This window comes from Podarcis gaigeae (assembly GCF_964106915.1).
Source record: "Podarcis gaigeae genome assembly, chromosome: 4".
Taxonomy (NCBI): Eukaryota; Metazoa; Chordata; class Lepidosauria; order Squamata; family Lacertidae; genus Podarcis; species Podarcis gaigeae.
In genome coordinates, this window is record NC_139677.1 from 80,355,823 (window position 1) to 80,369,448 (window position 13,626).

At 40.7% G+C, this 13,626-nt stretch overlaps 2 protein-coding genes across 14 annotated transcripts in view; both read right to left on the minus strand.

Moving 5' to 3' along the window:
- Window positions 1–13,626, minus strand: part of LOC310843240 (cilia- and flagella-associated protein 337-like) — a 1,288,916-nt gene that overhangs the window by 987,510 nt on the left and 287,780 nt on the right. The gene's annotated exons all lie outside the window — the stretch shown is intronic.
- Window positions 1–13,626, minus strand: part of FRY (FRY microtubule binding protein) — a 193,758-nt gene that overhangs the window by 92,409 nt on the left and 87,723 nt on the right. For all 13 annotated transcript variants that reach the window (XM_083735729.1, XM_083735730.1, XM_083735724.1 and 10 more), the window contains 9 exons: window positions 11,098–11,237; window positions 9,352–9,442; window positions 7,731–7,810; window positions 6,930–7,010; window positions 5,507–5,675; window positions 4,999–5,091; window positions 4,809–4,907; window positions 2,697–2,798; window positions 1,454–1,557 (listed from right to left, as the gene is read on the minus strand). In XM_083735729.1, coding sequence (XP_083591855.1) covers window positions 1,454–1,557; window positions 2,697–2,798; window positions 4,809–4,907; window positions 4,999–5,091; window positions 5,507–5,675; window positions 6,930–7,010; window positions 7,731–7,810; window positions 9,352–9,442; window positions 11,098–11,237 — 959 coding nt within the window. The remainder of the gene's footprint in view (window positions 1–1,453; window positions 1,558–2,696; window positions 2,799–4,808; window positions 4,908–4,998; window positions 5,092–5,506; window positions 5,676–6,929; window positions 7,011–7,730; window positions 7,811–9,351; window positions 9,443–11,097; window positions 11,238–13,626) is intronic.

Below are 13,626 nucleotides of genomic sequence, written 5' to 3' on the forward strand. Positions count from 1 at the left end.
TCCCATCTAGTCCAACATCCTAGTCTCATAGAATCATAGAATCATAGAGTTGGAAGAGACCACAAGGGCCATCGAGTCCAACCCCCTGCCAAGCAGGAAACACCATCAGAGCACTCCTGACATATGGTCAGAGCACTCCTCATGGCTGCCAGTCAGATGCCTGTGAGAAACCTACAAGCTAGAACCAAGCAAAAGAGGACTCTCCCCTCCTGCGGCTTCCAACAACTGGTACCCACAAACCTTAACTGCCTGCAATCATGGCTATTAACCATTGATAGCTTTTATCTTCCATATAAGCCATGGGTAGGCAAACTAAGACCCGGGGGCCGGATCCGGCCCCATTGCCTTCTAAATCCGGCCCACGGATGTTTTTACATGAGTAGAATGTGTGCTTTTATTTAAAATGCATCTCTGGGTTTTTTGTGGGGCATAGGAATTCGTTCATTCCCCCCCCCCCTCAAAAAAATATAGTCCGGTCCCACACAAGGTCTGAGGGACAGTGGACCGGCCCCCTGCTGAAAAAGTTTGCTGACCCCTGATATAAGCTACAGAAGGTTCTCCACCCCCATAAAGGGCAACTTTTTTTAGGGGTCAGAAGTGCATTGTGTGCTTATCAAATCACTCTGTACATATGTGCTCAAGCATGGATTGCAGAATACAGCATAGGAATTCATATTTATCAATTCTGCCCCATTCACATTTTGTTGCTAATAAATTGTGCTCAACTTTTGAGTAGGTTGGTGTTTCAGAACTTGCATTCATCTCAGACACTTTTTGTATGTGGATAAAGAAAAAGGTAAAGGAGCCCTGACAGTTAAGTCCAGTTGCGAACAACTCTGGGGTTGCGGCACTCATCTCGCTTTACTGGCCGAGGGAGCCGACGTTTGTCCAGAGACAGTTTTTCTGGGTCATGTGGCCAGCATGACTAAACCGCTTCTGGCGAAACTAGAGCAGCACACGGAAATGCCGTTTACCTTCCCGCCGGAGTGGTACCTATTTATCTACTTGCACTTTGATGTGCTTTCGAACTGCTAGGTTGGCAGGTGCTGGGACCGAACAACGGGAGCTCACCCCATCACGTGGATTCAAACCGCCAACCTTCTGATTGGCAAGCCCAAGGCTCAGTGGTTTATACCACAGCGCCACCTGCGTCCCTTTTGTATGTGGATACAAAGCACAAATTCAACTTTAAATAAAAGACGAAGGTCTGAGAAAGGGGAGAAATCTGAAAAAGAGATATTCAGATGAGGCTGTCCTCTTCCTTTCTATGTGCTAGGGTGTGATACATGTTTACAGACAGGAAATGATGTGACCATGGATATAGCTTGAGAATTATAAATACAAGACTCCTTCAATGCAAAGGAGGGGGCCAGGAAGGTCTTTTGGTTAAAGCTGTTTGACCATTAAGTGATAAACATTCCAACAGTAACAAAACCTGAATACACATTTTTACCTTTGAGTAGTTGTATTGCTTTCACATTTAATTCTAATCATGTAAACCCACAGTAGTCTGTAGAGAGATTCCAGTGCAACACGAGCCATTTTGGGATCTTTGTTCTAAAAGCAACAAATACATATAGCAGTTTTCACAAACATAATTTCCCATTTCTTCAAGTCTTCACTTTATTTACTAAATAAACAATGAATGATTACAAATGAGCTGGCTAGAGTATTTCACCACTGGGGTCTTATAGGAATTTAAAAATCTGATTAGAAGAACTGAATTTTAAGCTATACCTAACAGTAGGTATAGACGCGACAGACTGCTTCTGCCACCCAAACTCTATTGATTTAGTTTTAATAATAATATTATTAATAATAATAATTTATTTATACCCTGCCCATCTGGCTGGGTTTCCCAGCCACTCTGGTAAGCTCCCAACAGGATACTGAAAACACGATAAAACATCATATATTAAAACTTCCCTAAACAGGGTTGCCTTCAGATATCTTCTAAAAGTCAGATAGTTGTTTATTTCCTTGATATCTGATGGGAGGGCATTCCACAGAACAGGCACCACCACCGAAAAGGCCCTCTGCCTAGTTCCCTGTAACCTCACTTCTCACTGTGAGGGAACTGCTACAAGGCCCTCAAAGCTGGACCTCAGTGTCTGGGCTGAACACCGGGCGTGAATTCGCTCCTTCAGGTATATAAGTTGCAGTGGTGCAAGGAAGAGGGGCTGCAGAATTGCAGCAATAGCCTCCAGGCATCTGGGTCACTGCTGCTTATAAGGAGGAGGACAGGTGAGGCAGCAGCAAGGTCGGGCCTGCAGGCCTGCACTGATGGAGCCAATTTAACACTCTTACACAACCCTGATCTTGCCACCTCTCTTCCCCCTCACCCGCCTGCCATATGACAGCAACTCCACTGCTAGGGGGCTATTGCTCTGGCTCTGCCCCATCAGGTGAACCACTCCTGGGGGCAAATGCATCTTATGCCCCTGCAGATGATATTGAATCCTAGTCAATAGGAGCAGAACCACCTGACTTCGCTCTGCTTCCCAGAGATCTTTACCCTTTCCATCATACTTCACTTGCAGCCAACACTAGCAGGGAAAAAATTGGTCAGATTAAGATATGGCATATAGGACCCTCCAAAGCTGTCAAAAGGGTATGTGGCAGATTCATTATACTATACACAGTGAACTAATAAATTTCAAAAGAGGAAAGATATACATATATATATACACACTAACTTTGAGATTGGACAGGCAGTTGTTGAGGAAAATATGCCATCTGTTTAAGAAGAACTGCTTCTGACTGACACAAAGCAGGCAGGTTACCAAAGGATACAAAGCCTAAATAGGAGACAAAGAGAATACAGAATTATTTGAATGACAAAAAAGGAGGAAACTACTTTAGCATCCGATCTGCAGTAAATACCAGAGGCCAATCTCTCTTCAGTGCTACATTAGATGCACCAGCCAACATAAACACTTTGCTCAATATCATAGTTAAAAAGAACGCTGTTATGAATTTTGATGACGACTCTGTATAGATGTAGAATTACTTTCTCATTAGAACAATAAAACATATCTGTCTCGCACTACACAGACAATCCAGAATGCTGGCCAACGTTCTGTAGCAGCATAGCACTGGTTTGTGTAATATTCCTGTGAAAAATTATAACGTGAAGAATAAATGTATATATTTGACATGTTCAAGAATACCTTGTCTTGGAGGACTCAGTATTCCCCTACAAAGGAGCAACAGTACAGACAAACACAGTCCTTGGCTTTAATGGACAAATTAACAAACAAATTCAGCTACCATGGGCACACCTCAATTATCCAAAGTGCACATTTGGACAGCTTTCCTTTTTCCAGATTTCGTGCTAATTCAGAAGGTCCTGCCCACGCTCTGTTAACCAGATTAGTCTTTTAGTTAGGCTTGCAGTGGAAGAAATGGAATGATACATTTTAGTGCTGTTCGGTTATCTCTCAAGTACTCAGAATAAGATCACCAAAGCTGTAAAAGTGATTTGTCAATTGCTCAGGAGGAATCAAGTGTCTGCTAGAAGTACAATCCTACGCAAAAAATAAGTTCTGTTGAGTTCTGTAGGTCTTACTCCCAGGTAAATGAAACTTCAATGTATAAAAATGTACCTGAACACCTATTGTGAATATTCCTACTTTGCTTGCATCTTTTACTCCAGTCCTCACAAAAATCCCCAAAAAAGATTGAAGCCTCCAAATGTTTTCAAAACATTTTGCATTTTATTTATGTTTCTATCTCCATTCTACTTCCTTCAACTTGAAATTTTACTAATCAGAGTTGCAATCTGGGAAAAGTTATGCTGTATTTTGCTTATTCAAATTATCATTATCTTTGGCTGACCTTGCAATTAACAGAGGCGAACTAGGCCAAGGTACCCACTTTTATAGGGAGGTGATTACACTTCTGTCCCTGAAATCAATGGGACTAAAAATTAATTACTTCTTGTTGGATCAAACCCAATATTATTAATTGTTTCTGGAAGGATTATGCACTGTGTTACAAAAACTAGACCCTTAACATTCTCACAGTTACAAGCTTCATTGCATTATGTTAGCCACTACTTGGCTGAATGAAGAGATAATGATCACATTAACTAAAGCAAAGCTGTCGTGGAGATCTGTGTAAGCACTACTGCCCAACTCTCTCCTACTCCTCTTTTACTTAAGATAGGTAATGTTTTGTAAAGGTCCAAGGCTTCAGAATGTTTTAGCAGAGTCTGAATTATTCTGATCCACTTGGAGAGGCAAAATGCTTAAGGCACCCTGTGTCAAACTGATTCACATCTTCATTTAATTCAGCCCTACTACAGCTTCCCCAAAATAAATGCCTATGCCACTGCTCATCTCAAAAGAAGAAGTAGAATTCTACTTAGCAGAACACAGAGGGGAAAGGGCACTGCTGCTTGCCATAAATTGGTCCGATTGCGGGGTGGGGAGGAAACCGCCTGAGAAATGCCTTATTAATGTGTATTGACAAGCAACACACATTCCTTTCATTTTCCCATTCCTCATGATAATCTTTAGAACAGAGAGTAGCAGATGATGGAAGTGACATTATGAACATGTTTTTAAAAGCTACAAAGCAGCAATATGACTAGATCTGACAGAGACATGCAGAGCCAGATCACGCAGAGGCTAAAACAGATGTAGGGTTTCTTGTTTAACTATATAAAGTTTCACAGTAAAGCAGTAAATTGTTGTGCACAGAGTCAGATACAGGGAGATAATTTTGGAATCATTTCCGAGAGTCTTGTGAGAGAAACTTGCCTAAAGAGATTTCTGACAAAGGGTTTTAGCTTCAGCATTACTAACCAGCGAGTGCTTCTTTCGCGAAGAAAGTTCAAGCGTTGTGTCATACAGACTTTCAACGAAGTTCCTCAGACAGGGGACATTGACTTCATTTTTAACAGCCTGGAAAGAGACCAGAGTCAGCATAAAGTTCTATCTCAAGATGGCTTTTTCTAATCCATCTTGAAAAGTCATGTAAACAAGAGTAACTTACAGCAGCTACTGGGACGAGAATTTCAACAAACAGCCCTGCTAATGCGTGTTTGATATCTTTGTCTTTAACTTCAAGGAAATAATGTGCACATTCCTGGAACAAAAGAGGGAAAAGTTGCACAGGGTATTTGCATTATACTTGACAAAATATTTGTCTTTGTTTTACTGAACAATATTACTTCATAAACGAAATAGTCCCCACTGTTCAATGCGGCATGCACCAAGGTAAAAATGCCTAATTTCAGCCTAATAAGAAGAATTATCTGTCAAATACACAAATATGAAAGATTGATGAGCAAACCTCTCTGTGTTAGCAACAATTATACAACGGAAATTTCCCCAGTCATCTTGATGCAGCAAAAATTTCCCGTATTCCACCTTTCTCTACAATGGAATCCATTTGAGAGTAAAAGCCACATTCCAATGAAATCAGTTACTAGAATCCCATCGACTGTAAAGTATGCTGATTGCCTCATCTAAAAATGTACAGTGATAAGGAGCCACATTACCTGCATAAACTGAAGAGAGGCTTCAAAATCCTCCACTGGATACATCTTGATGCGAAAAAATTTCATTCCCATTATCAGACTGATAATGCTTTGTACAATATAAGGGCTCTGCTCTTTATGTCGCAGCTCTTTTAATTCTGCCATGAATTTCTTCTTCACAGCTGGAAATCTTTAGGCAACAACAACAACAACAACAACAAAAGCTACAATGACGCTTCTTTCAAAGCAGAAGTTTGAGAGCAAAATGAAGTTCCAATGGAAAATGGAAACTTGCCATTACAGAACGTTTTTCTCCTAGAAATACTATTGATATTTGTGAGTGATAGGACTGAAAGGGTCTAGTAAGAGATGAAACCGCCAACTCCCTCCCCCCAATGTTTGGCCTTGAATCAAATAGGAGACAACTTGAACAAAGGGATGCCAGACTTTGGAGAGACAACCTACAATAGCAGGAAACCTCAGGACCAGGGGCCAAATGTGGCTTACCAGGCCTCCCTTATTGTCCTTCAAAATTCTCCACAGGCCAAATCCCTTATTTTCTCTATTTTGAACCCCAAATGTTTTCCCCCTGGCTGGAATGTGCTCTTGAACTCTGATAATAGAGATGGAGGATAGAAAGGGGGGGTGTAGTAACTAGCTTATAGTACATAGACAGAATCTGTATTCATCGCTGCATCCATTTGCCTCAGGGCTTGCCTACCACTATCAGAAAATCCTCAGAAGGGTTACCCAGAAGGGAGCATGTGGCCCTTGGGCTGAAAAACATTCCCAACTCCTCCTCTCGCACATAAATATTTTTAAGTGGAAACAGCAAAACAAAAACAGGAGAGAGGCAGAAAGCAAATTATCCGTGAAAGATCAGTATTATCTCAAATGATAACATGGACTTATCTAATCAAAGACAATCAGATGGAAAGAAAACGCTGTCACACAAAAAAATGTGCCTTCAAATTCCCTACCGTAAATATGAATAAGGTTGTTTGCCGGGGGGAAAGAAAAACAACACTGCATATAATACACCGAGCTAAATGAAATAATCACATTTTTATTTTATTTTTGGCAGGCGGATCTTCACCTCTGCAAATTACCCTGATTACAAAAAGTCTTTCCATTCCTATAGGCGTTCCATGTTTGCCATTAATGGGCTGAAGAAAATGAGGTTTCTGCAAGCCTGTGCCAAATTGGCTTAGGACTGCTTGACTAGATGTTGAAGCCACCTTCTGTGATTCTACAGGTCTCCATGCCAAGCCACAACTTGATAAACAAAGTGCTCATGAGTAGAATGATTTATTCCTTTAATTTCTCTACCGGAGGGAAACAAATACACCTCTAACCGAATACCCTCATGGGTTGTTTTTTTTAAAAAAGAAAAACCTGCAAAATATTTCAGGCTTTGACTAGATCTCTTATTAAAGGCACTTACTTTGCTTGTGCTAGCACCCCTATTACTTCAGCATACAGATCTGCAACAATGTGCATATTTCCAGTGTTAGGACCAAGGTACCTACCAAAGAACAAGTCAGAAGTTTAAGAATATGCATTTTATTTTTATATAACTAGATTGATAATGATATAGATAGATATAGATAAAGATATAGATATATTTAATATAGTACAGTAAAGCTAAGGTCACAAAGATCACAAGGTACTCTTATCACACAACGATGCTTGCAAATTTTTATCTACAGGGTACACTCTTCACCATATTCCCACAAAGAACATCTAATTCTGCTAAGATTTCACAAATCTTGTGAGGTTATCCTACAATTCTCCTCTGTGGTGCTTTCTCAAGAGGAAGCCTTCCGTGTTGTGAAGGCAGGCAGACTGGAAAAGGGGAACAGGGTGGCATGTCTACAATAAAGACTTAAATAGATTTTAACATTAATTCTTTAACTGCACGAGACCTCTAGGAGTAGTAATTCTGCAATTAATATTCAATGCTCTCATCTGACTCCCAAGATTATCTGGGAGAAACCATTGACAGTTAACCTGGAATAAAACATGTTTAAGTTTGCTGAGTAGATTGTCCTGAAAAGAGGTCTTTGCTCCATTAATTTACTGGCACTCACATTTCAGAAGCACTGCTATGCGTTCTTATCTCATGCTTCTATCTGATCCTAGCTTTGGCTTCTTTCACAGTAAGCAAGCGATACTACAGTGTGTTAAGCGTTAAACTGACAGAACTATTCATGCAAATGTGGCCAAATATTTGAATGAACCTTACCCTTCTTTGTATTTAAAGTGCTTGAAAGCCAAATTGATAACATCGTGTACTAAACCATCTATTACCGGATGAAGCTGAATCTGAAAAAGAAACAACTGACTTGTCAAAAGACTCAGCAGGAGAGATGACAAAGCCAATGGTATCCACTATTAACAAGAAAACAAAAACAAAATGTAAAAAAAAGCCCCTGTCTTTTGAATTTATATAATGCCCTTCCTCCTTGAAGGGTCCCTAGGTGTGGGTAACAACATAAAACCAGATAAAACTATATATAAGTATTATTAATATTTACTGGTATAATATAATCTGCAAGGTGAGATGTTGTTGTTGTTGACAATGGAAGAGTGTGCCACAGACAAGACAGCACAATTCTTGTCACTATATCATTACTAATCATTGCAGATTGCATTTAGGAACCACAGGTGCTAAAGAGATTGCTCCCTCACTTCTCCATTCTGCCTCATGTGTGGTTTGCACTACTGGAAACTAAACACAACCCTTATCCAATATATGACAGCAAGATTCTCACTCATTTGCTGAATCTTAAACATGTTAGCAAATTTTTCTGAAACTACCGAGGCTTAAGTCCTAGACAATGCATTTCGAATTGAGCTGTCTGTTCCATTTTCAAGCAATTATAGAAAGATGTTTCTTCAAATGATTAGACATTTTTATTTAGAAAGTGTGGAGCGGAAACTGTTACTGAGCTGGTGGGGAAGAGATGGGGAAGTTGGCGTTGCACCACAAAACGCTACCTTCTGCTTGAGAAGGAAAGTACCAGTAGTTAAGGTGGAAGCTGCCTTAAACAGAGCCAGACCACTGGTCCAATACTAGCTCAATCCTGTCTGCACTGACTGGCAGCAGCCCTCCATTTGCAGATGCCAGACACTGAAACCTTCTGAATGCAAAGCAGATGTTGTACCACTGAGCTAATGTCCTTCCCCTTAGCTGAGGTCCGACAAGCCCCCTTCCTTATTAAACTTCCAGTACCTACTGAAGACCTTTTTCATTCCACAGCAGGTATTTTAATTGATGTCTGAGCTTATGGTTCTAACGGATCTTAATTTTTTGTGATGTGGCTTTGTAAACTACTTAAGAGACTGTTCCAATTAAGCAGTATATAGATTGTTTGTTTGTTTGTTTGTTTGTTTACTTATTTATTTGAACAAACAATCCGGAATATGGGGCCAAAGCACACCCTGGACACCTAGTTCACTCCTTGGTGCAAACATGACAGGTCTTTACCTCATATAAAACTTCAGAAGTTTTACCTGTAGTCATAGAATTATAGAGTTGGAAAGGGTCCCAAGGGTCATCTAGTCTAACCTGCTGAAATGCTTGAACCCATGACCATGAGATTAAGTGTCTCATGTTCTACCAATTTACCTATCCAGCTACTGTTTCAGTATTGCCCTGTTTACCACCCTGGGTTGCTTTTGAGAGAGGGTGGGATATAAAATTAATAAAAATTAATTTAAAAAATAAGGACTTTTAACTATTTAACCACCAGTTAGTTCTGCTTGACAAAATCAATCCTTGTAGAAGTAAATCCCTTTGTTTCCCAAGCCAGGCAGGCTTAAACTGGGTGCAACATTTCATTAAATATTTTTAAATGACTTACCTGTTTCAAAACCTCTATTAATACTAAAGAAAAAATAAAATCAATAGCAAGATCTCTTCTTTCCATTAAATAGTCTCGTTGCTGTTCATCACTACAAAAACCAGACAAAAATGATTAAAAGCATTATATAGTCAGCTAGCTAAAATTAAGCAAACACTTTTCACCTCAGACTTTGGAAAAACAAAGCATAAAAATAAGGAAAAGAAAAAAAGGCTGCAGCATGTTGTAAGTGTGGGGTAACAAGATCAAGAACATGTCTGATGTAATAATCTAGTTCGAATGTTAAACACCTCCCCCCCTCTGTCTCTCATTTTCTATTTCTTTCTAAAAATTCCCTCAAAATTGGATGGTATTCAAATAACTTTTTGTGCTAGCATAAGGAGATTCCCTCCTCTCTTCTCCCCATGCACCCCTTCCACCATGCTCAAATCTTTTTCCAGAGTGTTGGAGGAACCACCAGAAGAGATTTAAGGAGATGGGGGACAGGGGATGAGACATTCCATTGCACAAGAAAGAAAACACAATTGCACTGACAGAATGTTCACCTCCACTCTACGCTGAATGCAATGCTTTTTTTTTAACACGTCAGATTTAAAACCAAAAAAACCAAAACAGAAAAGCAAACACCTTTGACATACAAGGTACCAGCCCAAGATATTTTGCCGCCTGAGGCCGAACCCAAAGGGTCCTTGCTCTCAGTAGGGGCAATGGTTCTAAAGGCCTCTCTGCACTTATTCAGACACTAGGTTCTTGACATCATCTATCTCCGCTGCAATAGTGACTTTACCAAACTTCATGCAGGGCCCCGCTGACATGTAAAGTGTGGACCTCCCTAACTTCCATAGCAACAGCAAAAGCTGTTTTTTGGACTGATGCCTTAATGGACTGGATAATAGCCAATAAACTGAATTTGGGGAAATAGAGGCTTTGTTGGTGGGTGGGTGGTTCCCATGTCTAGAAAATAGGCCGGCTGCCTGTTGTGGACACTCCCTCTAAAGAAGCTGGTCCATAGCTCCTGAATACATCTTTGTCACCAGAGGTCCAAGTGTCCTCTGTGGCTAGGAATGCCTTTTACTATCTCTGTCTGGTATGCCAGCTACGGCCATATTTGGATCAGCTTTACTTGGCCGCTGCAGTCCACGCATTGTGACCTCAAACTGGATTACTGCAATACGCTCCACGGGAGGCTGCCCATGGAACTAGTCTGGAAACAGTGGCTAGACTGTTGATGCAGGAAGATGGTCACCAAGATGTGATACCTCTCTGTTAAACATCTGCACTGGCTGCCCACATGCTACTGGGCCAAGTGCAAAGCTCATGTGTTGAGCTTTGGTCCCAGGATACTTTAAGGACCATCTGAGCTCTTACATCTCAACTCAGTCGCTGAAATCATTCGGAAGACAACTATTAGTTGTCCCCTGTTTTACAGAGGCCTGACTGGCCTAACTAGAAGCCTGGTGCTGCCGGCCCCATGCTGAGCAAAACTTAACGTCACTTGTGACTTTCAGGCATCTCTTCAACACATTTTTGTGCCTTTGTGGCCATTTAGTTTTCAATCCGTGAGTCATCTGAATCTGTCTTTTGAATGTATTTATCTTGACCTTAAATGATTTTTTATGTCTTATAGTACACACCACCTTGATATATTTTATGACACAGGAGTATAAAATTAATTTTATAAGCAAGCAAACAAACAGGCACCAAGACGACTTGGCTGCCAGTGTTAGAAAGTGCTCAGGAGTCTACCTCTTGGATTTAGTGCTTGTTCTTGGTCTGTATTCATGAGATTCATCTTCTATGCCATTTTGTCTTTTATACCAGTCAAACAAAGTGCGCAGAATGGAAGGTAGACAATACTCTGAAAGCGAGCTCATTGAGCTTATTACCTGTACGGCAAAGGAACAAAAAAGCAAAATGTGTTTAGTACTGCCTCCTAAAACCTTTAGTCAATAGTTCAATTTGTTTTTAATTCAGGCACACAGGCGTTCTTCTCTGCTATTTTCCTTGAAAGTGGCAAAGGGCTGGGAGAAAGGGCTACCGTGGCGTCTTCTAGCAACAGCACACAGCTATTATTATTATAATTATCATCATCATCATCATCATTGCCATCATCAGTGTTTAAAGCTGGTGGGGTCTGAGTGAAGGAGACACTTGTTTGCTGTTCCTTTAATCTCAGGCCCCACCAGGTTAAACTGAGCTCAATTAAAGTTTGCACCTTCCTTAAGCCAGCAGATACAATGGAGATCTTGAGAGTTTCACCTGGTTCCTGTGACAGCTCTGAGCCCCTCACTGCCCACATCATGATGTGGCAAGGATGGTTACCTTGGTTCCCCTCTGAAAAGCCCATAGAGCTGAAGAAGTGATGCTCTCTCCCACTTCCTCTTTCAGATCTATCTGCTTCTAAGGCAGGCATAGGCAAACTCCGGTCCTCCAGATGGTTGGGACTATAATTCCCATCATCCCTGACCACTGGTCCTGTTAGCTAGGGATGATGGGAATTGTAGTCCCAAACATCTGGAGGGCCGGAGTTTGCCTATGCCTGTTCTAAAGAGTCCAACCAGCAGCTGAACTGAAAACAAAGTGACTGAGATGGTAGAAGGGGAGAAAAGGGAGGAGAAAAAGTGAGCAGCCAGGAGAAGAAAGTGGGAAAGTCAGGGAAGGAAGAGAAATGGATTGCCAGAGAAAGATGGGTCACATATGCTAGTGCATGCATAAATTTCCCATGGGTTTTCACCCAGTCATGATCAAATCACAGATCATATTTGTCTCTATTGACTGAACCATGAAAATAGTGGAACAGGTGCTTTCCAGCGCTGCCATGGCACAAAAACATGGAACCAAGCCAAGGATCCAAGTATGTATATATGTGCATATATCAAAACCAGTATCAGATCATAGGTCACCTATGTCTCCACAGAACTGCGGCAGTATTGTGGTCATACTGTTGTAAAAATCATAAGGATTCATGAGGTTTGGGCTTTTGGTATTTCTGTGGCTAGCACTAGGTTTGGTGCTCTCTGTCTCTCTCGTTTTTAAAGTTGCAAATCAGTTCTGTCACCTATGGCTTAAATCAAGATTATGGTTCATTAGTTTACCAGTGTTAAGATGTATGTTATCACCAACGCTGTTTTGTTAATTGGTCACTGTGACTATCATGTTTTTAAGTAATTGTTATTCTCTGTTTATTTCCTCAACTCCTATCATTTACATTCCCCTCTGCTGTCATGTGTATGCAATCACCAATTTAGAATTACACATCATGCACCAGATGAAGTAGACTGCAGTCCATGAAAGCATAATAATAGTTATTCATATTTAAGTTGCTGCAAAATTCCTTGTTGTTCTTTCAAAAGCAGACTGTGATGCCACAGCACAAATTGCCTTTCAAAATCTTCTCACACTTTCAAAAACAGTTTGCTAAGTAATGTGGTGGGGGTCTTAGAGACAGGCAAGTCTAGAAGTTGTCCCTAGACATATGGATTTTATAATTTTATTTTATTTTATAAAAAAACCAAATGCATAGTAGTGAATACAAAAACAACCAAACATCTAAAAATAAAACACAAAACAGCCTTTCTTATGTATACATAAAAGGCTAGAAAAAAACATCTTTGTAAACCAGATTCTATCAAGCAGACTATCTTATTCTTATTTCATCATCTCAGTAAATAATTCCAAAGAGGCATGTGGAATTAATTCTGCACTGGATCAATGGCACCGTGACCCCAAATACCTCACCTGGTTTTGCCAGCTTGCAGATACCACTATGCAAATGGGTTGGTGGTCATTTCATGTATATATCTTCTTCCACAGTTCTTTGCTACCTGAGTGTGACATGGGATGCTAGGTGCATGTTTGTTCTGAAGTCATGGCGGCAATGTAACTAGGAAGTGTGTTCCTAACCTTGCCAACTAATGATGAGGCACCGGAAGGTATTCTACCTGTAATATGGGTTAACCAGTTCTTGACTTAGTGCAGTGCCCTTCAACCAGGCAGCTACATACCTTTGCATATGTATAGCTGACTTGTAAGAACCCAGCACATGCGGCTCCAACCTACTGAATCCAAAATTACTGAAGAGTGTGCCAAAAGTAATGCAAACTAAACACACAGATGCTGTATGTCCTCTGCTATACAGTATTTGCACAGGGTGTCTTTAGCTTTTTTAAATCCTTCTGTCGTTCGTTGGTCTTATAAGGCAGGAAGGAAGGGTGGAATTTGCAGAGACTGGCTCTCAGAATACAGGAAGGGAGGAAAGTCTAGTCAGCAAGCTGG